This window comes from Passer montanus, unplaced genomic scaffold (assembly GCF_014805655.1).
Source record: "Passer montanus isolate IOZ18808 unplaced genomic scaffold, ASM1480565v1 scaffold61, whole genome shotgun sequence".
NCBI lineage: Eukaryota > Metazoa > Chordata > Aves > Passeriformes > Passeridae > Passer > Passer montanus.
In genome coordinates, this window is record NW_024371149.1 from 4,208,512 (window position 1) to 4,233,202 (window position 24,691).

General features: G+C 34.6%; 1 protein-coding gene across 8 annotated transcripts in view; it reads left to right on the plus strand.

Annotated features, from left to right (window-relative positions):
- The window catches only part of PPP3CB (protein phosphatase 3 catalytic subunit beta), a 46,896-nt gene that overhangs the window by 16,425 nt on the left and 5,780 nt on the right, over window positions 1-24,691 (plus strand). The window contains exons 6-16 of one of the 8 annotated variants that reach the window (XR_005629635.1): window positions 4,931-5,070; window positions 5,166-5,243; window positions 5,342-5,436; window positions 6,922-7,047; window positions 9,180-9,257; window positions 10,746-10,772; window positions 13,717-13,801; window positions 14,649-14,746; window positions 20,189-20,218; window positions 21,852-22,410; window positions 24,095-24,153. Coding sequence is in view for 6 of the 8 variants with exons in the window: in XM_039727427.1 (XP_039583361.1) it covers window positions 4,931-5,070; window positions 5,166-5,243; window positions 5,342-5,436; window positions 6,922-7,047; window positions 9,180-9,257; window positions 10,746-10,772; window positions 13,717-13,801; window positions 14,649-14,746; window positions 20,189-20,218; window positions 21,852-22,030 (936 nt within the window). In the remaining 2 variants the exon portion in view is untranslated. Of the gene's footprint in view, window positions 1-4,930; window positions 5,071-5,165; window positions 5,244-5,341; window positions 5,437-6,921; window positions 7,048-9,179; window positions 9,258-10,745; window positions 10,773-13,716; window positions 13,802-14,648; window positions 14,747-20,188; window positions 20,219-21,851; window positions 23,537-24,094; window positions 24,154-24,691 lie in introns of those variants that run through there. The other 7 variants (XM_039727427.1, XR_005629636.1, XM_039727430.1 and 4 more) reach the window with 7 other exon arrangements.

Sequence of the window (24,691 nt, forward strand, 5' to 3'; positions counted from 1 at the left end):
ACACACAAAGAAGAAACCTCAAAATCCCCACATTGTTTTTTGAGGCAGGTAGTAAATGTGAAGAGTTTCACATCCAATCAAAATAATATGTTGTATTTCTTTCTAGATAAGAGCTAGTGTTCTTATGGCTTCCAGGAGAAAACTTGTTGAAATTAATTGTAGTCTTAAAATTGTGTACTATATCTAATTTCACGTTTCAGTTATTCTCAAATTTATTTGAAATTTTTTTTTACTGTCTTAAATATGTGGATTTTAGTTTTGACAGAGTGAGATATTGCAGTATTTAATAGAAATTCAGATTGCTATTTAAAAACATATTGCCTATTTAAAAGGGCAGATTTGGTAGGCATTTGAATAACAGTTAAGGAGTACTTCTCACTGTAGTGAATGTGCTGAGTATATTAATAAGAAGAATGTAAAAGGTTTTTTTTAAATGACACAATGGAAACACTAAATGTGGTGTGCAATTTGAAGAGCAGAAGCTTGTGGTGATATGAGGTATCTGTTTCTAATAACGGGGTTTCTACTTGCATGGGTAGCTTGTCAGGTGGAGATTGTGACAGATGGGAATTTTCAATCAAAATGGAATTTTCCATTGCCTTCATTTTTGCATACTCATTTTAGACTTCTGTAAGATAACTTAGCTGACATCTTGACTGCTGCACTTGGAAATCAAAACCATTCCTGTTATGATTAGGAACAGCTAAAATGTAGATGATTTCAGCTTAAAATATATGTAGGTGGTTCTAAGAAATCCTTGGGATTATAGGTAAGGATGGAAGAAACCATGGTTTATCCACATATGGAAGAAGGTACATGGGGGCATGTTTGTAAAAAGATCCAAATGCCAGAGAAAAAGTAAAAACATGCTCCTAAATTGCTTTTATAGTATATAAAAGTATATATTGCAGCCTATTTTGTCTTTTCTTATTCATTAATTACATTTCTCATTTTCTTAGCATTTTCTCCTTCATTTGTGCTTTGTTTTTCTTTTTTACTGCTCCCTTTCCTCACATTTATAGGCCATCCAGTTGAATCTCATTTTTGAATTCACTGTATTTATTCATTAGGGATTTTTTATAATGACTGGACCATTTCAGAGCCTCAAATGTCAGTTTATTTCACTTACAGATATTACACTGCCAAGCAGAGTGATATGAGAGGAGAACAAAATGGTAGAAAGAGAGGAAGTGTATTTAGAAGATCAGTGGTGTAAGTGGGAAAATGTACTGAGGCACATTGTGTTGTCAAAGCAAATACTAATATGTACAGAAATCCAAATACGTTGTGCAGAGAAAGTGAAGTAAGAAAGCAAAGAGACTAAACAGTGCCATTTTCACAAAGCCTTAACACTTCTCACTATGCAGAGAAAAGAAGCATGGTCAAGGCTTTTTGGAAAGTAATAGAAGAGAAAACATGTTCTGGAAAAACATTTTGGAAAGCCACTCTCGTAACAGGATTTTGATTCATTTTTCTGCTAGTCTCAATCTTGCAGCTGATCAGGTTTTCACAATGTCAAGTAAATTTAGCTTAAAGGTAGTTCTCTTTTCTTGGCCTGTACTTTCAGATGTGCTTCTGTAATGTTCAAGGCTACATTAGGCTGAAATGTTTATATGCATATATGAAAATCTGCATTGTATTTTATTCTGATGAAAAACACATTTATAAATGTAAGGCAGTGTTAATAGAACTGTTCCTTGGGCCTTCTTTGTTTTTAAAGAGTCATCTGGTAATCTAAAAAGGGGCTAGTCATGGATTGGCAGTGGCTTCAATAGAGCTTGGCATGCACTGATATTTTAAATGTATTTAAATTAGATGGGTGATGTGAAATGCTCACTTTATATCTAGAAAAAATCATATGCTTGGGATACAAGTGTGGTGTGTGAAGTTACTTCTGTAAACAATCAAGACAATTGTATAATATTTCAGGCCTTCTGGTTTGTTAGCAGAAGTTCTTACTAAGGAGACGTCTTAGCTGCAAGGGCGTAATTATCTGACATAAAAGGGAAATCACAGCTCTATAAATAGTGCAGGAATCACCTAAGAAATAAAGAAAAATTCTATGCAGGGTGCAGTTTCTTCTGGATGAAGTCTTTCATCAGTATTGATATGCAGGAAGGTGATTAAACACACAATTGAAGCTATTATTTTTGCCGTCATAAATTTACTTCCGGAAGAGGGCTGCTTTCATACTAGACATGACAGTGAATCTTAACTGGAAAGGTTGTTCCAGATGCTTCATATTTCTGCCAAAATGGAAATTTGTCAAACTTGTGGTAATCTGATTTTTATTTCTGAATATGAATTCCATGAATGTTCTGGTTGTCTTGGTAAAGAGTGTCTCTTTCAGACACACGTCCATCAACTTAGAGATGATGTTTAGTTGATTTCATTTACACTGCCAAGACTTCTACTGAAACAAAATGCCAGGAATTGTCAATTTTAAACCTAGCATTTTAGAAAGAAGGAAGTATCCAGGTAAGATTATGGGGACTATAAAAAAGAGAGACAATTTTTTTCCCCTTCATTTACAGCAGGTGCTCACTCTTTCGTTTAGCTTTTAGTGATACTAAGACTTGGTAAAATTTGTTCTTTAGGCTTTAGTAGGTGATAGTTCTCAAGAAAATTAGGACAGATTAATTAAAACTGGTGTCTGTATGTGAAACTTCTGTGAAGGTCTTTTGCCTCAAAAGTGAAATTGTTTTAATTTGCTGTACCTTAGTCTGCCTCTCAGGTTTTGGTGTTTCTGAATTGGAACATCCATGTGGAGGTATAATGCATGTCACTCTAGTTGTTCTGACAGCATAGTACCTTGAAAATAATTTAGATTTAAATGTTTTACAGTATATTAAGAAATACACTACATAGTTCTGTTTCAACACCAGGTGTATTGATTCTTATTCTTGAAAATAGTCTTTCTCAGTTTACCTGAATCATATTTAGAAAAATGTTAAGCCACTTTGCATTGTTTTGCTGTAGTAGGAAAACACATTCAGAAATCGTTAAATCAGTAACAGGTGTTTTGAATTTACTCATGTCCTCTAACTTCCTTGCCATGCCCATAGTAAGGAAGCCCTTAAATTGATTATTTTGATTTGATATATGTAGTCTGGGTTGAGTAGCTTGAAGTGACATTTCCTTACATTTTGAGATATCCTGAGAACTGTGCCACTAGTACACTGTCTAGTGAAGAAGAAACTGATTTGGTGTCTATGTAAGTTATTGCATGTAGTATATAAGTGTATGTAAGTATATTTGTTTTTTACAAACTGACCTTACTTCAGGAAATAGCTGCATTATTGTTTCAATGCTATGAAAAATGAGTTTGGGAGAGAGGTGTGTTAATTGCAGGCAGCCAAAACTTTTATTTATAATGTCTCTATTGATTTGGCCAAAGTCATAAGGAAAATACTTGAAGACTAAAGAAAAATTCTTAGAAATGTTTTCTAGACTTTCAGCCTTCTGTATTGCAGGAAACATCAATCCGCAAACAGTTGAAACTTCCTTGTGTGAATGCCTCTGTTAGCTTCTGGACCCATATTTATTGCTGGAGGTTTAGAAACTTGATGGTTTAATCTACAGAAATTCAGGTACTTGCAGAAGTTGATGGACTGACTTCTTCAATCTGGAAGAAATACTCCATACCAGGTTTATCATCCAGTGTGGGAAATGTTAAACCACAGGATTTTAATATTGAATAAATTCCAACAACAACTTCAGTTAATACCTGCCTTACCATTATCTGGCAGGAATTTGTAAAGATCTGGACCTCTCCACTTATGTTACAGGTGGCAGCCTCGGGAGCTCTGATTTTCCAGGGCATGAGAGAGCTTGGCACTACTGCTGGTTCCATATTTGAATGGATTCCTATGGACCGTTAGACTCAAATTCACCAGGTGCTCACCAAACCTCCCTTCGAGCCTGTCATGAAGAGTTAAGTGTTCTCTAGTACCATCAAAGTCATCTTCTTTGGTATGGGAAGTGAAGTGAGATAAATACACTGTCCATCAAAGAACCGTTCCTACATTTCTTGGATAAAATCATCTTGTGAACAAACTCCAGCTACATAAAGACCAAATAAACTTTACATTGAACCTGGGATATCTGCTTTCATTTCTGGGACATCAGAGATTGATTGCCTGTAACTTAATTAAGCAGGGCATTTTCCTTTTACATTAATATATGCACTTTGCTCCTTCTGCCCCTTTTGACAGTGGTTACTAGGAAAGTTGCAGGCTGCTAAAATAGGTGTTTCACGTGAAAATCAATAAAGAAGCAGCAAGACAGAAACCAAGAGAAAATCTGCCAAAATTCTTATGGCCCATTACATCAGGGATAGAGCTGAAAAATAAAGCTTGTATGAAAAAACCTTAGACAGCTGGGCCAGTTGCATCTTCATTACATTGTTAAATGATCCATATGGAGACGGGTGTTTCAGGGTGTTTTTTTTTCTTTTGTTGGTTTGGATTTTTAGGGTTGTTTTGTAATATATATTTAGTCTCTTCTAGTTGGTGCTAATTATTCATGCTTTTCTTTTATAATTCCTGTTTTCTGTACTGTTTCTCTTTTCTAATTCCTGGTAGTATCTCCAGATTGGTAGATGTGGCATGTGCATGAGAAAGGGTCATTTTGTTCCTTGTCTGTATCTTGACCTTGTATTACACATATCCATCAGTCTGGAAGTTATCTCCCTTCTTTTTGCAACTAATAAATCTTATTGCTCTTAACAGGTTTGGTTCTTTTGGCATGCCTGTGCCTTGTTTCATGAGGAGGAGAGGAAAAACTATACAGAAACTACTTCTCTTTGATATGGTTGGGATTTATTCTAAAAATGCTTGGTATTGATGGATATGTAGGTTAACAAATGTATAAAACTTAATAATTTAATATTTAAAGAGTATTTGTGCTGTTGCCTTTTTTTTCTTAACAGTTAGATAGATTCAAAGAACCTCCAGCATTTGGACCAATGTGTGACTTACTGTGGTCAGATCCGTCAGAAGATTTTGGAAATGAAAATTCACCAGAGCATTTCAGTCATAACACAGTCAGAGGATGCTCCTACTTTTATAGGTGAGAGTATGCTGTGGTCTAGGTGGTGTTTTAGTACTCTCTTCCTGAATATTTTAAGAAGATATCTTTTACTCATAATTGTTTTCATTTCACAGCTATCCAGCAGTTTGTGAATTTTTGCAAAATAATAATTTGTTGTCAATCATTAGAGCACATGAAGCACAAGATGCGGGGTGAGTACTTTGTATTTTCAAGGAAATAGTCGCAATGTAAAATGAAAATTAATTGCTTATTTGCTGTAAGATGTAATATAATTTGTTTGGTTTTACAGTTATAGAATGTACAGGAAAAGTCAAACTACGGGGTTCCCATCTTTAATAACAATTTTTTCAGCACCTAATTACCTGGATGTCTACAATAATAAAGGTAAGAACTTGTTATTAGCAATTGTATGTTATAATAAAATAAAGTTGTCTAACTAGGTAATCTAATATCAACCACTTTTTGCCAATTAAGAAACTAAAGGACAAAATAAAAATCCTTTCATGAAAGTTATAAAGAAGAGCCATAAATGACAACTTCCTGTAAGAGGAGTGCCTTGAAGTGTAAGTGTGGTCAGAGGTTTCCTTTGTGAAAGTTGTTGCTATTTAGTACTTGTGATTAAATCTACTGATGTTATCTAGTCAGGCAAGGTTTCCCTGTGCTATGAGATTTCACTCCTCTGGCTGTCTTTAGCGGGCAAGGAAGGTGGTTTGCATTGTGGATTGTGGCATCTGAGCATCTTAATTGTGATTGTAATTCCCATAATGGCCACATATGGGAAATCAAGGAAGAGCAAGTAGCGATCAAAATATTGATTACCTTGGAAATGTTAAGAAGGAAGTATAGAACAAGAAATCCATTTTTGTCCATCCTCTGCTGAGATGGAGTTGAACAGGAAAAGTAGGTTTAATAGTGTGGAGAAAGATTTGCAAGTCAGAATTACAGAGAAGAGCTTATCTGTGAATTAGTATTATTCATTTATGAGAATAAAGTTCAACAACAGAATTTAAAAATAAAGCCTGCTGAAATTCAAGTGTGATATTAAAGTAAGGCATTTTAAGTATGTGATGAATGAATGATCTTCAAATGTTCAAACAGTGTTCCTTTGAAGCCAACACCTTTCTTCTGTTAAATACATTGCATTTTCTTCCACCCACCTATAAAGAACCACCCCCATCCCATACCACTTCTGTAGGGTGCATAACTGTACACAGGAAAAGATCAGCTGTTGTACTTTCACTGATTGCAAAGTAAAGAGGAAGTAAAAATATCTTCAACTGGCTTTTTAAGTTTTTTCACTATCTCTATGGATACTGTGTTCATAGAACCCTTTTTCACATGAGCTATTCCCAGTCTGATGCAAGTGTAAGTATAGAAAAATGTGGTCAACGACTTGTTTAGCTTTAGAATGCTTCTGGTTTTCTTTTTTCTTTATGCTTTCTCTTTTCCCTCATCTTCAAGATGTCTATGGTTTTACTCCAGGCTTATAGCATGGGAAAGCACATATGAAGAATAAAACCTGAATTTGCATATACTGAATGTACTGCTGTTCTGAGTTAGTTTTGTTAAAGTTACTAAAATTATACCTTTTCAGGACTTTAAAAAATCTTTGTTGATTGTAGACCTAAAATAGGATAGTACAGACCTGTATTGACATGTAACAGTACCTTAGAGTGAAGTATACACAGTAAAAATCCAAAGTGCTCCATTAGTTACCTGTCTGTAAATACTGTAAAAGAAAGAGAATGGAATACCTTTGGGATTATTTAGTCTAAAGTATAAACAGACCTCAACTAAGCCTGTGACTTTACATTTGTGGTACTCAAAAGTTTTGTACATTCTTTTCAAAATGTCCGAATTTCATTTTAGCTGCTGTATTAAAATATGAAAACAATGTGATGAATATTCGTCAGTTCAATTGTTCTCCTCATCCTTACTGGCTACCAAATTTTATGGATGTTTTCACATGGTCTTTGCCATTTGTTGGAGAAAAAGGTTAGTAGATTTTATGCATCAACTAATATCTCTTATTTCTCCCAGAATAATGTTGGGAGGATTTTTGGTTTTTTAAATATATTTACCAATGAAAGATTAATTGCATTATTTATGTGTGGTTTTCTTTACTTGTTTAATCTAAGGTAGTTAGACTGCATCTAATATAGCTAAGATGTTAACAGAAATTATCATTTCCAGTGGGGCTGTAAATCTCCATTGTTAAGTAGTACCTTTGAACTGCATTTGAAGTTAATATTTAAATTGTTCATATTCTACAGAATGCTAAGTTATATGCATTATTAATCCTGTGTAGTATGGGTATCTATTTATATTGAGATGTTAATGTAAAATGTTAACTTTCCTGTATGGATGTAACAGATTGACCTTCACTGACTATAAGTTTTTCAGTTATATTTTTTTCTTGTAAAAAAGATAATTTAGCACAGATCCTCCTTTTTTTTTATTTTCTTTTCCCTCCAGAGATGATAACTCTGAATCTAGGACACTGGGGCCCCAAGTAGTCCTCAGTTGGCAAGCAATGAGGTTAGAGGCTATTTGGGTCTGTGTAAAATCCTTCTATGACAGAAACTGCTCTTTTCATAAGAAGAGATTTGGAGAGCTCTTTAAATTTCTTCGAAAATTTCTTTTTAATTTAGTTTAAATTTAATTCAAATAAAATAAATTTAAATAAATTTAAGCTTTCCTGCAGTTATATATTTAAGGACATAAAACCTTAGGATTCTAGATTTGCTTATGTTGTCTTTAGTGAGCAGTTAAATGCAAATAGTTTGGACACTTCTTACTGTGGTTAACCCACTCAACAATTTTTTTACACGTTTTCAGGAAGGGACCTGACATTTGACAGAAGATTTGTTTATATCTCTCTTGCCTGATTATGCAGTAGATAATGTTTTCAACTGCAAAGGGTTGATACTGTGTATTTTGCTTTTGTTGCATTGCTGGTAATGGCATCCAGCAGCTTATTCTTACTGTGGTTAACCCACTAAACAATTTTTTTACACGTTTTCAGGAAGGGACCTGACATTTGACAGAAGATTTGTTTATATCTCTCTTGCCTGATTATGCAGTAGATAATGTTTTCAACTGCAAAGGGTTGATACTGTGTATTTTGCTTTTGTTGCATTGCTGGTAATGGCATCCAGCAGCTTATTTAACAGTGTTTGAGTGTTTCATTGCCCTGCTCAGTGCTTCAGACTGCTGGAGTCATGGCTCTTGTAGGTAGCCTTGCCTTTGGACAAATGTGTATTTCCATTTTTGATGAAGGATTTAATGTCAGTATTGTCTGGTCTGCATTAATCAGGCCAACAATCTTAATAATATGGGGTTTTTTTTTACAGTAGAGAATAACTCCCAAGAATGAAGAATACAACCATAGCAGATAACACTGGGGTTGTATGAATTAGTCATGAATAAATATAGGCAGAAATTTACAGGGTTTTTAACCAACTGCCTTTTGGAGAGGTTTCTGAATACTCTATGCAGAGGAAGGTTTGAATATTTTAAGAAAGAGTCTGATATATGTTGGAAGGATTGAGAGGCAGAATAAGAGTATTCCTGGAGAAAAAAAAATACACAAACTCATCTCAAAAAGCTTGTATCCGCTATGCTGATATATTTAAGGGGAGTTTGAAACTACAAACTCCCATATTTATATTCTAATATTTTTCTGCTTCAGTATTTCTGCTGCATGCCCGCAGTTGTCAGGAACAGAATAGCTTTTTCAATTCAAGACTGAATTTGAGCAGTCAAAATTTTTCATATTTAGGTAAAGTTTGCATAAAAACTAGTTCAACTACTTGACTTCTAACGTAAAACCACTAATTTACAAGAAAAGTCTTCTTATCTAAAACAACTCCTTGTAAGAGAGAAGTGTTTGTGTTGGTTGATTGTTTAATGTTTAGTTGTATCATTTATAGCTGCTTATTTTTCTGAGCTTTTTAAATTCTGTGACAGCTCACATCAAGAATTATTTTGAAATGAGGTTACTGAGTGATGACTGAGGTGTGAGAAGTTCATTCACTAGAGTTGCTGGTGACTAGCTATATCTTGTGTACATGGAAATATTTTATATTCTACACAGAATGAATGAAGATTTATTTTTTCCTATACAGTAACAGAAATGTTGGTGAATGTTTTGAGCATTTGCTCTGATGATGAGCTGATGACAGAGGGAGAAGATCAATTTGACGGTAGGGTTTACTTTAAGATATGTACATCTTCCTAATGGTAGTAACTTGTAAACAGTAGTTAACTTAGACTGGTGTAATGTTGCCTGGCATTTGGACATAATTGCCTTCAAATTTTTCTTTAGAGAACAATGCTTTTGGTGGGGCAGAGAAGGGAATTGCATTTGTGTTTGTGATCAAGAAGCAGTAATAGTAACCTTTGCAAAACCTATGTGATTTTTATTTGAAATAAACTTTTTGCAAATCCTCATATGTGATTTCGGTACAAAACAAACTTTTAGTGGGAAATTCTCCAAATGTCTAGGCATTTGAAATTTGAAACATACTAACTTACTATGCTACTATTTAGAATAAATGTATTCTAATACACTACATTTCTTAATTATTGCCCTTCAATAACAGTTGATGTAGGAGACCATTAGATACAATATTTTTTATGCCAAAGTACTGTAAATAAAGTCTGAAAAGCAAGTTTAAGTCTGCATTTGAGTTTAAAGGACAACTTGTTTATGTATATTGTATTGTATGTAATGAATTACAACATCTTTTTGTCTCTTAAACTGTGATACTGTAGATTGTTAAGAGAGGTTTGTAGCATGATGGGTAGGAAGCAACATTGACATGAAGACCTAGCATATCACACTTAGTTCTCTTGGGCTTTTTACAGAAGTGCTTTATGTCACACCTAAACATTTTTCAGACTTGCTTCATTTCATCCAATAACAGACCTGATCTGGTGAATTGTTGTTGATGGGGGAGGAGGAAGAAAACTTTCAGCAGCCTTTGAAAGGATCATTTATAGAGACACAACCCCTTTCTTAGCATTAATGTTTCAAATGTGATAACAGAATAGTGTTGTGCTAAGCAGCTGTGTGTTTTCCATTGGAGTGCATTGGTTCTGAGCCACTTCAGCTTTGCTGCTATTTAGATGATTGCCAAAAATGTGAAAACGTGGAAGAAGTGTCAAAAAAGTGATCCTGCTAACAGTCAATTCCTGTTTTTTATGCAAGTAAATCTACTAAACTGGACATAAAGCAGTTGCACCAAGCAGGATGTGGTGGCATTCTGTGGCATTAGGATTTATGTTTGCCAGAGTAGTTGCAGTTGTCAGTTGATTGCATACGCCCTGTCTGTAGTTTCTTAATTTGAATTATTTTATTATTCTGTCTCCTTTAACAATTTCTTTGCTTGATGCATCTCTTATACCACCTAGGTACTGTCTATGCTTTATCTTTCTGTGTGGTTGGATTTTTTTTACTGTTGACTTTCAAGCATTCACTTGTTATTTGTCAAATTTTAAATACTCTCAACAATTCCACTTCTTGTTTGATGAATGCATTTTCAAGTGTTGCAGTTTTCCATTTTATTTTTTTCATATTTCTTCTCCATTCCTTCTTTATTACCACTGCCAAGTTAAATATCTTTTTTTTTGTCTCACTCACCTTTTTCTCCATCGTTCACTTCCTTTTTTTCTGGACTCTCCATCTGAAGAGCGACTCATATATGGCAATAAAAAAGGTACAGACCAGACAGAGTAGGAATGTTTTGAAATATGACTTCACAGAACCTGACAGTATAAAGTATTAATGAGAAAATGCCTTTCTATTGAGAGTTCTTACGTAGTATTTTATGATTATTAACCATTTTAATGGAAATTTTATAAAGACTTGTGTGTTTTGTTATGAGAAGTCATGCTTCAAGACATCTGTCTTTCTGTGCATGAATTTTTTTCCTCCTTTTTCATTCCTTTTTTTTTTTGGTAGAATTTCATTCTTTTATCTACTTCTAAAATTTTTTCTTTGGTCCTGCATGTGTAGGGAGCTTTCAGTTGTCTGTCTTGCTCTTTAATACTTTCCTCATGAGCTGTTTTTAAGGTTGTGCATGGAATGTGTTTATAAAATGTTCCAAAATCTGGTTTGTGTAGTACATTTCGTCTTCTTAACTGAGATGTCAAAAAAGTACTTTTTGATTCCCTGTGAATTTTGAAGCTGGCCGGATGCAAATTGAAAAAAGAAGACTAGTTACTAACTTAAATTCATGGTCTGTCCCTTGTTTTCCAGAAATCACAGGATAGGTATTTTTGTACAGAAATATTCTTCTGGCTACTACTTGCCTAATAATATTTTTTCTCTCTGTGTAAATTTGTTAGTTCCGGAGAATATTTCTAATATTTTGGAATGCATTAGATTATAGACATGTTTCCAAAAGTTATGTTTGGGGAATAACATGCCAGCATTTCAGAATTTGTTTCTTGTGCAGGCCTTAGGAATGGGAAATGGGGAAGTTCTTTGTTATATCTCCTTTAATTTAGGGTGTAATCAAGACATTGTTCTGCAAGCAGATGCCATTCTCTAAGTAACCAGGATTCAATGGCCACATTAGTGCAGTGCTGCAGCCTGGAGTAATGCCTTTGGCTTTTTGCCTTGGCTGTGCTGCTTCTGGAGGGCCAGGGCAATGAGAAATCATCTTAAAAAAATCCCAACAAACAAACAAAACCCTTTCAAACAAACCAAACACCCCAAAGCAACCTTTCTCATTTTAGAGCACAGGGACTAGCACTGCCTGAAGTCTTTCCACTTGGCACATTACAGCTTGGCATCAGTGAAGCCTGCAAATTGGTGTAGGTAGAAGGAAAATTGAGGAACTTAAAGAGAAATATTTCATGTCCCCCTTAGCCCTGAGCTTTTCAAACTGTAGAAGAGTGTCCTTCTCGTTCTGGATTCTCAAGTGGTTGTTTAGCAGTGTTCAAAGAGAGAAAGAAAAAATGTCTACAACTTTAAAAATTAAAAGTTAAGATTTCAAGGAAATTATTTTCAGTAAAAATTGAATGTTTCATACTATCCTATTCCAAGTTTTTCCTGAGCCACCTGTTTTGCCACTTTTTTAGTTTGATGTCTGTTAAAATTGTAACTTTGTCTAAAAAAAGCTTTACTCAGCAGTTCCTCTTTTTTGCTTTGTTTACGTGGACTGGCAGGTATTTGCCATACCCCAAGATTCTGTCATTGTGTTCTTACAAAGGCTGTCTCTTTCCCCTGTTTTTTCTTTGTCATTACACCTTTTCTGTCTGTGTGGTTTTGTTATTGTTGTTTGCTCTTACATGCTTTATCTTTTGTCTTTATTTGGCTTGGTGTTCAGGGTGGAAGGTCTACCCACTCTTGTGCCACAGAAGGCCTGTGTCCTTACAGCTGTGGTCTGACAAGTGTGACTGTTGTGCCTGAGTGTCTGTACCCTCACAGGGAAGCCCCATGCTAGTGAGCAGGGATGGAAAACAGCTTCTTCCACAGCTCCCTTTTTGAGTGCAAGTGGGTGAATTTTGAATGTGTGGCTCTTCCTCTGCCCACTTCGGTGGTCCTCTCTTCTGCATTCTTGCAATTTAGTTGGCAACTTCTTATTGTGTACTTTTCTCCCAAGACTGAATAACACTGTACATGGAATTCTGGAATACCTTACAGACCTGTCTGAGCTTGTTCTCTCTTGGTCCCCTGAGGTTCAATTCACAGTATGACTGAGTTACTCTTATCTTGAATTGATTAATGCTCTCCTTCTCCAATGGCTGAGGAGAAGTAAGGATTTTATCTGCCTTTACTGTTTTAATAAAATTGAGGAGTTGGCAAAGGGAAAGTAAGACAAGGGGAAGATGACTTTTATACATTGAAACAAACCAGAGAAAGGAGAAGGGTGTTGGAGAAAGGTGTTTCTGTTTTCAAGTCAAGGCAGGCAAAGGTGGCTCTCTTTCCTAATCACAAGCCTCCTTGCAGAGTTTTGTCTTCACTTTTGTCTGTCACAAGTGGTATCACTCTGCCCTGTGGAATGTGCAGTATTTACTCCAAATCTTTGGTATTTCTAATTTCTGCCAATGAGGCAAACCTAAGATGACATGGAACACAGATCTAAGTGGTAAGAAAGGTACCACTGCAATTTTTTGCTTGTTTATTTTCTGAGGGGTTTTCATGGAGTTGTGTTTTGGGTAGCTGACATAAAAACAAGGTAACCACTGTTTTCTCTTGAACAGCTGTGTAACAATTAGAAAATCTTTAAATTTTGTGGCTTTAGTATCTCTTTGGCTTCTATATTGGGCTGCTTGCCTATGTGTTGATACACACATACACATTCTTAGTACATGTCAGTACTAAGAATTTAAAGTGTAAAATTTAGGCGTTAATAGTTGTAGTGTTATTACATTGTAGTGGTGGTAGTTTAGAACCTAGTTTAGTTACTAGGTTTAGAAAATCATTGTGAGCAATCTAAACTTTTTTGTGTGTATTTTGTGGATACAGAAGTGATGGTGGTTCTGCTGGCATTCTGAAACTCTAATTTGATAACATTGTGCCCTTAAGCGTTTGGGTACTGACCTCCTCTGAAGAGTACTGAACTTAAACAGTTGTATTAAATTTGATGCACTTTAAAACAATGACTTTCTAAAGAATCATGAGCTTGAGACTCTTTATTCTTCTATTGAAAGTAGGTACAGCTGCCGCACGGAAAGAAATAATCAGAAATAAAATTCGTGCAATTGGCAAGATGGCAAGAGTCTTCTCTGTTCTCAGGTACTTGCATGATTTCTGCATTCCTTAACTCCTATTACATATGCAAGGTAAACATCTCTGTTTCAGGATAGTGAATGCCAAAGATTTTTCAGGGAGATCACTGTGCATCAGAATCTTTTTTGGCATATTCCCTATTGATGGAATTTTTGGTTGAAAAATGTTTTTGGATATTTTTGAGACATGTTGCAAGAAATTACAGAACATGATCTTTAGTGTACATGATGTTTGTCAAGTTGTTAACTAAGAGTCTTGGAAAGGCAATACCCAATAGAGAGACTGAAATCAAGGGTATAATAAGGACGGACTCCCTCAGACACACCAGGAACTTGAGGAGTAGAGGGGTTTTGTTTTCAGTTTTGGTTTGTCTCTTTTCAGCTATTTAGAAAATATCCCATCTTCTTTAAACATAGTGATTTCCTCATCCTATTTATCCAAAATGTCTGTTTTTCCACTAATTTCTCAAATAGGGGTAAATTTTTAAAGTTCTTATTTCCCAAAGTAGAGACATTCAAAACAAAATTTGCAATTGTTTTATGGTAGTGAGATATATTCTGTACCTCATGAACCATTCAGTGCTCATTTCAAAGGTAATGAACCTGCATGTGAGTAACTGCTCAGAATTTGGTTCAGAAGTAGCCAGCATTTATAACTCCTAGGTGGAGAAAAGACTGGTATGGAATAGAATTATTTTTGCCTTTTATATTGTTGGAATTTCAATTTACATTCAGTCATGGCATGTCTAAAACACAGCAAAACTAGGCTCTCCCTTTCCCCATCCATTATTTGACTTCAATGCAAGTTTTCATGTGCAGATATTTAGGGGTTTGTTACTGTTTTTTTCACACAGGGAGGAGAGTGAAAGTGTGCTGACACTCAAGGGTTTGACTCCCACTGGAATGTTACCTAGTGGAGTGTTGGCTGGAGGACGACAGACCCTGCAAAGTGGTAATGATGTTATGCAACTTGCTGTGCCTCAGATGGACTGGGGCACATCTCACTCTTTTGCTAACACCACACATAATGCATGCAGGGAATTTCTTATGCTTTTCAGTTCTTGTCTTAGCGGCTGATACAAGCATAGTGTTATGTGTTAATCAGGCAATGTGAAATGGATACTTAACCAGGGTATAAAACTAAAGGCCAACTAGTTCAGCAGTGTCAAGCTATGTTTTTCAGACTCTGAGCTTCCTTAGTTTACAATTTTTCAGGTGGGGTGACCTTATAGATCTCGTATTGAGGCATTTAATCATTACAGATACAAAAATGGCAGTGAAATTTTGCATCATTACTTGTGTGCTCTCCATTAAAATGGTTTTATTATAGCTGTGTTAGTATTTTCATTGACAATGTCAAATATTGTTGATATTAATATTAACAAGCAGCTGCAGACTGCATAGTTCCATATTACACTCCATTGACAGATTGAAATGTGCTATGTTTTGTACCCTGGTAATTAATGCCAAAGTTTGTTCTCTATGTTGTTTGTCAAATGTTCTATGTATAATTGACCTCCCTGAATTGTCCTTGTAACATGCTGTTTCCTTCCTCTGCAGATGTAGCTGCTTTCTTAGATCTGTCTGTCTCTCTCTAGGTATAGATGTATGTCTGTATAAGTGTTGAAATTAAACCACTATCCCAGACACTTGTCTGTCTCTTGATGTAGAAGCAATGTTGTAGCACCTTGTTTTTGAGGTTTGCTGCATTTGCTGCTGCACACTGTCTGTGCATTTTCAACAACAATGTACTTGAAAAATATTCAATCATTTGTTATAAAATCAGTTGAGAATAAAGGGATTGAATTTAAAACTTGTAAATAAATCAAAATAAAAGGGTGTTATTAAGTGTGCATATATTTTTTTTGCATGAAAATAAAAAGAACTCTATACAAAATATACCTGTAATCTGGCTCATTGAATATTCTGTAAAAGGTTTTCATTCTTTTTTTAGTTTCTCGAATCATTGGATCATATTTTTCACAAGGCCCATAATGATTAACTAGGATTAGGGAGGATGCTTATGAGCTTGTACCAAGTGTATTGAAAGAATGAAGTCCATGTTTTCTGCTCACAGTGGTGAATAACTAAAAAACACCTGTGTGAAGCTGGACTTCATATCAGCAGCACTCTTAACATACTCAAAGACTTTTTATTGGCCACCTTCAGGCTTTACTAGGAAGTATAAAACTTTAGTATGGGAACACTGAATTTTATAACTATTCAAAGATTGTGATGTGTGAATACCACTTTTTACACAATCTATTTTCCAAGAGTAGCTGCTTTTCTCATTTCATGACTGTTTATTTGAATTCTTTATATTTTCTATCTAGTTTTTGAAAGCCTTTCACTACATTTTCTATTAAATTATCAAAGCTGGATTTTAATAGCTTTGAAACACAAATGTCACATTTTAAATCATTTTTCAGTGGACATATAATGTCTACAAGCAAGTTTATATGTCCAGTGTATGTATGTGATTGTTTTGTGAATGTCTATAACAAGAAATGGTGTATGTTTCCTAATCCATTCAGCTATTCCAAAAGCATATGTTCTAGCTTTAATTTTCATTGTTTAATAAGAAATTTTATTATGCTTAAAAATGAGTCTGCATTCCTCTCACTCATTTAACAAATTTTTATCCATGTTGCATTACAAATACCAGAGAGGATCAAACTGACTAGAAAATTTTTTTTTTACATAAAGCGTATGCCTTTCTACCATTACTGAAAATATGGGACATTTGGAAAGTATGCAAAATCCATTCTGGATTTTTGTGGGTGTGGGTTTTCTCTTGACTAGAACTTTTGATGGCAATATTCCCTGATGCACTACATTAATATTCCTCATTTGTTTTAGTCATGTTAATTGTTCAAAATATATTATGCCAACTGTTAGTTTTTAAACTGAAATAACTTCTTTTTACTGATAGGCATGTTACTGTTTCAGTCTTAAAAGAGTAGTTTTCAAATTAGGGTTAATGCTCAATTGCACAGGTAGCAGTAAACCCAAAATAAAATAAAACTTCACTAGCTGACCGTTTTCTAAACTATTGTAGTGTCAGAGAATTTATATGCTTGACAAAGATATGGCCACTGATAATGTAGTATATATTTCTTACTACAGATATTTAATTACTCTTTGAAGTATTTTGTACTATGTTTGTCAGTATACTATCAATAATTTAAACTAGTCTAGGCTTGCAAAAATAAAAGAACATAATATTATTTGAAGTAATTTTTTAATTCTGTTCTTTTGTTGGCTTAAAAATATACAGAATTGACCAGTACGCCCTAGGTTTTCCTGGTTTCAGTCTTACCATGCTAATTTTTCAATGGCACATTGGTTGCTGTTAAATTGATAAGCAGCTTTGAAAGTTATAAGAAATTGGAGTGTATTTACATTCCTCTAGAGAGCTGGGCAAATAGATATACACACATAGGCAATTTTTGCATATATACCTGTTACAGTTCTTAACGTCAGTAACATTTTCCATAGTGGATCTTAGCAGATGCCATGTTCTGCCAGGACTTAGGTGAGCCCAGCTGCTGTGTTTGTGAGCTGCTGGCCCTTCTCCTCCTCCTCCTGCTCGGAGCAGCAGTGCCTGCTGGCTTTGCCTGCTGGCTTTGCCTGCTGGCTTTGCCTGCTGTTTTTGCCTGGCGGTTTTCCATCCCGCCAGGACAGATCCTCACTGCAACATAGAGCTGCCCAGGGGGGAATGGCAAATTCAGACTGCAGTGAAGGGCTTAAACAAAGACAACTCAGTTCAAAAGTATAATTCTGGAAAAAAAATGCAAGCCTACATCCCATGGACGACCTCAATGTATGATTTTTTTTTTTCATAAATATATGGATATATTTTTTTAATGAATTATAGCTTACTTTTTTATAGCTTTAATGTGTTAGGGAAATGTGATTTGGGACATCATGGTCTTTGTATATTTCTAATTTTTTAATGTAATTTTTTGTTGTTGTTGCTTGCATTCTAGTAGCTGAAATAATAAAGATAATATTAGGTACTGTTAAATATTAAGTACTGTTATTTAAAATAATATTTCCTAGTGATTTATTTTGTGAATTGAATTCAATAAAATTAGCTTCCAAATTGAGCCAACATCTGTTAAAACCTGACAAAACATCTAGAGCTTTATTCAGCAGCATACTAAACAGAAATCTAAATTAATAATTGTAAGTACTTCCATGGACATCAGTTGAAGTACTGCACCTGCTATTAGTCAGAAAGCAGTCAAGATAGTTTTTTCTGTTTGTGTTGCAAATTGGTAAGGATTTTCTATCACATACATCCATTAAGTAAAACAAGAGGAGAGCTGAAATTAAGGATAGAAATGCCATTGAAACCTGTTGCTTAAAATCAGCTTTCAATTGAGAATTTTCAGAGCCAAGACTTCAGAATTATCTGTTATATGATTCATTATTTATTTGAGGTTTATCAAAGTCTAAAAATAATAAAGTTTTAATTTAGATATACCTGCAAAAGAGAATCCAACAAAATTATTTTCCAAATTGAGTCTCTATAGGTTTTTTAAGTGCTTGTATTTTCCAGTCAGTTTGTTCTTTTATGTCAAGTTGAAAATTGCTTTTTCCTAACTGTGATGAATATTCCAAGGTCTTTTTGGAATAGTAGCACTACAAGTAGTGTGAACTAGGGGTAAATTCTGAAATTTGTATTTATGACCAAGCTACATAATTTGCAGAGATAAATCAGTATTCGTGATCTTTTCAGGAAAAGATTGAAAACAAAGACTCCACAGGTAACAGAAAATGATGAAAGAGGTGGTTTTTTTACATAGTTTTATATTTGTATGGCAAATTAATTATAGTTTGCAAGTATGTATTTGGTGGCTTTCTAAAACAATTTATTTTTAGAAATAGAGAAAGTTTCTTTCCCTAAGGTAAACATATGTAAGCGTCCATTCAAGTGGCTTTTTGATTTAATTCTGGAATTGCCCTTGTCTCTGTAGATTTAAGTGCAGAACTGTTTTAACTTTTTTTTTGTTTTTTGTTCCATGGCAAGTGCAGTATATGAAATTCAAAATGCTGCATTTTCCTTAAGTATTTAATATTATTTTATGAAATAAAATAGTATTTATTGGATAATTGCATAATGCAAGTATCCAATGGTTTTAGACTATCTCAGTGAAAATTAGTCTTATGCAACAGTGAGATTAAAACATAGTGTAGGCAATTCATACATACCATAGTGTAGGCTTGGTGTAGGTGATTGGTTTTGTTGGATGGGAAATAAGAAGTAATACACTTAAATATCTTTTAAGAATTCTATTCTCATCTAATACCCTATTTTCTTATAGAGCTATTTTCCCCAGCACTTGCTTGAATACTCTGCCATGATTTTTGTTGTTAACAGTATGTATGAAGCACTACACAAGTAGGTTTACCACTATGTAAGCTACTTTTTGTCAATATTTCTGAAATTATGGTATTAGAGGCATGGCAATAGAGGAGGTAAAAAGTTGTTACCATGATTGATCTAGCTACAATTCAAGTTGTAATAATAATAAGGTTATGTTAAAGCTTTGCCATCTAGAGCTAAAATTATGAGGAAAGATCTTACACATAAGAAATCAAAGCAGTTGTCATAGTTATTTAGTTAGAAAAACAGCTAGTGAGCTGGATGTTCTTCATAGTCACATTAATTCACCAGCTAAAATTATGTTAAATCCAGACCTCTTCCTGCTGTAGACTTTGTTCTTGATTCAACTAAACAATTTACAAAACTCTGTAAATATGCAGATTTAACTTTCTTGATTTGTCTTCTTTGGCTTAAATTTCACAATACAGTTCTCAGAGATGCCCATTTTAGCTTAAAATATTCTGAGAAATTGAAGTGCTAGTTAAACTTCAGGGAGCTAAAGAGAAAAGTAATTTTTTATTATTATTAGCATGCTGGTAGTGTTATTTTTATAGTGTCCTTCCTGGTAATTATTTTAATAAAGCTCATTAATGCATTTTAATCTTCAGAAACAGTCTCAAATATATTTTTAGTATTTTTTTAAACCATACCACGACTTTAGCTTCAGTTGAAGTTTTCTGTTGCTATCTTAAAAAAAAAAAAACCAAAACAAAAGTCACAACCAAAAGTTACAGAAATGTATAGTTAATACCATCCATTTATTAGTGTTACTTAGACATTGATAAACTCTGTTAGTAATTTAGAAATTAGTTAAATTTCCTAAATTTAGGCAAAGTTTCACTTAAAAACAATCCCCCAAAGACTCAATTGTCATTTTAACTAATTGTGATCTAATCTGGCGTAGCATACTATATTAAATTGATCATTGCCTTTTCTGCTATGCGATATTACACTCTTCATCTTTCTCATTCATTTTGCATGCATCTGCTCACTTCTGTACAGCCACTGTAGAGGCAATTGAGGCTGAAAAAGGTATGATCAGAGTCTTTGCCCTTGGCAGAGATCTGTGGTGTCTGGGAGGGAATTCAAAAGTACTCTGTGTGGGTGTGTTTTATTTTCAACTTGCACAAGCAGAGATGAATCAACTGCATTGATTCATCTATTTTACATGTAACATTCATTTCTGGCTTTAGGATGATCTTTAATATTTTAGGGAAATTCTTGGGGGTATTTGGTCTCCTTTTTTTTTTTAGAATATGCTGTAGGTTTTTGTACAATAGCATGTTGTGATATGTGATGTTGTCTTGAAGTTCTTAAAAATAGAAGTGTTTAGTGGTTTTTTTCTGCATTCAACTGATGGTTTTGTTTGATTTTGGGGAGGGGATGTTATATGTGGAAGGAGGGTTTATGCATGCCTTTTTTCATAAAATATATTTAATGCCTTTGAACTTTTTTTTAAACTTTCTGTGATATCTGGTAGTGCAAGACATATAACTTTTTTTCTATAGATTTTGAATATAATTTACTGTTCAAAATTATTTCTAGTACTTATGAGACATACTAAATTCAATGGATTACTAGTGCTTCTGTGCTAAAAAAGTGATATATACATCCTTTATTAATGGTATTGAGCAAAATGCCATCAAATTATTTGGTTCAGAGTATTCAACTTCAGATTGTTTCTTTTCAGAGAGACTTTAGTTTCTTTTTGTTCAGAATTCAATGAAATAATTGACAAACAGCATAGCCATTGAGAGAGCTGCCTTTGGGGTTTTTCAGATTTAGTTGCAAAGCACCATTTAATGACTGTATTCTTTGTTTTTTTAATTAAGGAAGTCAGATCTCCAAAAATATAAACAAGTGCCATATTCTGTTCTCACACACACCTGCAAGAGGTCCTGTTGTTGTGAGTGGAAAGCTGTATTTAAATCTCCAAAGAATTATTTCATCCCAAAGACTTCAGTCTTATTATGTGGTCAGCCATTTTCAGGTGTAAATTCAACTACAGACCTCATTCATCAAAATAATCAGTAGCAAAATAATACCTATTTTCTATACTTACTTTAAATACATCTGTATTTAAATGACACCATTGTTGAACCACAGTGCTAACTTGGTGATTGTGGTTGTGTCCATTTCCATCATCCACATGATTAGCACAGTGTGAACCACATCCTGCAATTTTGCCTGCATGAAAACTGCAGGATCAAGCCATTGGTGTGTGTGCAGGATGTAAATCTGCCACTACTTTTGTAACCCTTTGCTGCTTTGCCTCCACTGCACTTGCTGTGCTGCTTAGATCTTACTGACATTGCCCTGAAGAGAAGGGGGATGTTAAGATTAGCCCAATGAGTTGAGCAGCAAAAGCACAGCAGTGATAGCTGGCCCCACCAGGGACACGCAGAAGCAATCAAGTGGGCTTAAACCCCTTGATTCCTGCTTGCAGAATATTTGCCATACTTCGTTCTTTTTGTAGCAAACTGAAATAATGATTGCCATGAACATTTCAGGAAAGCAGGTAGAGAATCTTTTAGCAATTCAGTTGCAGGGCCATAAGTTTCTTTGGCTGATTTTTTATCTTTTTTTAAACATCATTTGTTAGAAAAAGTATATGCTTTCATCTTATTTTTCCATTACTGACATATCAAATTTGCATTTTGTTAAGCAATACGAGGATTCTCTCCGCAACATAGAATCTGCAGTTTTGAAGAAGCAAAAGGTTTGGATAGGATCAATGAGAGAATGCCACCAAGAAAAGATGCTCTTCAGCAAGATGGTATTAATACTGTAAACACAGCAAATGCCAATGGAAACAATGGAACTGGCAACAACAATGCACAGTGACCACATCAGCTTCTGGTTTACTCACTCATGTCCTGCCTGAGAATTCCTAGATTACTGCTTTTTGACGTGACAACAAATGAAATAGGGGGATCACTTGAAGTGACTACTTAACACGAGGTGGAAAACCATCTGACTTGATCCCACTGAAGAGAGACCATCATGCTTTTGAGACAACAGCCCCTCTCTTACACAGTGACCCAACCTCCTGGGAGCGTGTGCCTCACCTTTTCACACAAACATCCACCACTGGCTGCTGCAGCTTTGGAAGAGATCTGGGGAAAGGATTGGACTGTTCTCACTAAAGCACACCTAGACTAGCATCTTACGCTTACGTTGTCAACACTTTTAAGTTTACAAATGGGATTTTTCTTTCAGTAGAGGTAGTTTGTTTGTTTGTTTGTTTAAATCAGACTTTCAAATACAACCCTATGAGCTAACTATTTATTAATGGACATTGGTTTCATTATATGTCTTTAAAATTATAGATTAGAATGGTCTTAAAATATCTGAGGCTGCAAAAACTGTATTTTAAATAACAGAAAAAATGCCAAAACATTTCAGCTGGTCATTCTGTAAAATGCTGACCTCAGGTTTACTCCTTTAGATGTTGCTAATTCTATATTGTATTCACTGTATTTTTTAGTTACAGCTTATCAGAAGATTTCTATGTAGGAATGTTTATTACTTGAACACAGATTTAAAAAAAATATTTAATTTAGAAACTTTTTTGCCCAGCTTTTTCAAGACTTTTCCCCACCTTGAATTTAAAAAAATTATATATACTAATTTTAAAAGTAAGAAAAATATGGAAGTGTTAATTTTAAGGTACTTTTAATTGAACTTTGTACATTGTTTAAGTAAATTTTAATTCATATCAAGTCTGTAAAGCTTGGCATTGTATTTTGTGTATGCATGTTTTCATTTTGCAAATATTTAATATATAGACCTATGATGTACATCTATAGGTTACCTAGATGTTATAGGTACTTTTAGTTTATTGTGAGTATTACAGTTGCATAAATAGCTAATAATCACTGGGCTGAAGAGCTGCAAGCTTTTTTATTATTTTTAAACCTGTAAAGGAAACTGAACCTGTATCAGACATACTTTTTGTTTAAGCAAAGCAGCGCGTAAGCAATTGCTGTGTTCAACTGCTAAGGCATTAGTGAAAGTGTAAACTTGAGACTGCATGTATTTTGGTATCTACAGGACTGCTTGGTTAAAATAAAAATTGAAGCCCTGTGCTAATTTGTTCACAAATAATGGACTGTAATGATTGCCAGTGTACTTTGTTATATATTTTGACATTTGCTACATGTCCTTCTCATCCCCTGGAACACGACTTGAAACTTATGTCACTATAGTTCATCTCCTTTTTTTTTTCTTTGCCATAAATTACAATCTGTACATACCCCTAAGTTGGAAATTTTATGCATGTTCCAAACTATTCAAGTATTTTATAAACGGTAGCACACAATAAATTTTGTGCATGGGCTGCGGCTCCTATCACTGTGTATTGGTTTTATTTGGCATACGTAGGTCTAATCTGACCTTGCTAATTGTTTAGAAATAGGCTTCAATATTTAAGCCATTCAAAAAAATAGCATAAAAGGTCAGATTTAGCTTGCAGAGAATTAGTTGAATGTAAACACTCACTGTGTAATTCAAATTTTATTCCTGCTGCTTTTTTTTTTTTTTTTTTTTTTTTTTTGCTTTTGAGTTCTCTCTCAGGAATATTTTGTGTGTGGTAAACCAGACATCCATTTTTGGATTTTACAGGCTTGTCAGAGGAGGGTTAATGGACTCTAGAACTAAAGATTCTTATGCATAGCTGTGTTTCCTATGTTGGTTTGAACGAAACGTTTGAGTACTGAAATGTGTTTGGGCTGCTTTTTGGGCAGAGGGGGAAAATAGTTTGTTTTGGCCCTCTGTACACACACACAAATTAGCCTTTTGGCATATTCTTTTTAAACTAAGGACAAGCTGCTGAACAGGATGAGAATTAAAATAAGTGACACACTGTTGGTAAGGGGAGTTTTAATATTCAATTTTACTTTATTACAGATGCATTCTAATTGGAAATTCTTCTCAGAGTTTGAGTCCAGAAGATCAAGTTAAAAATGGTAAGTTTTTTGCCTTTTTATGTAGCACTCCTGTCCCTGTGAGCTGTACAGTCTGCATATGGTGTCATATTAGAGCAGAACAGAAACCTATTACAGAGTACAATTGAAATTTTATGATGAACAGGGGGATGGTACCTTTCTCCTTTTAAGTGCTAGTGGAAAATGTCACAACCTCACCAGAAAGTATTTGTCCTGATTTGATACTCAGATCTTGGTTGTGATGATGATTTTGAGTAGCTGGAATTGTGTATATGAAGAAAATACAAATACAGTCTTTATGTGGAAAGACCTCACTGTAATTGGAGAGAACTGTTTCTGATACTTGTGTGGCAGTAAGTACCCAGCAGCAATGATACTCACTTCTGTGAGGATTCCTTTGCAGTATCTGTTTTGCTGCTGTAAGGACTCCCTTGCAGTATCCATTGTCTCTAATAGTTTTTGCCAGATATGAAGGCAGATCTGCAGTAAAGGAAAATACACTGGGTAGTTGTTGGTCTGATTTCTCATGCTGTGTTTCTCCTGTCACCTTTTAGACAAG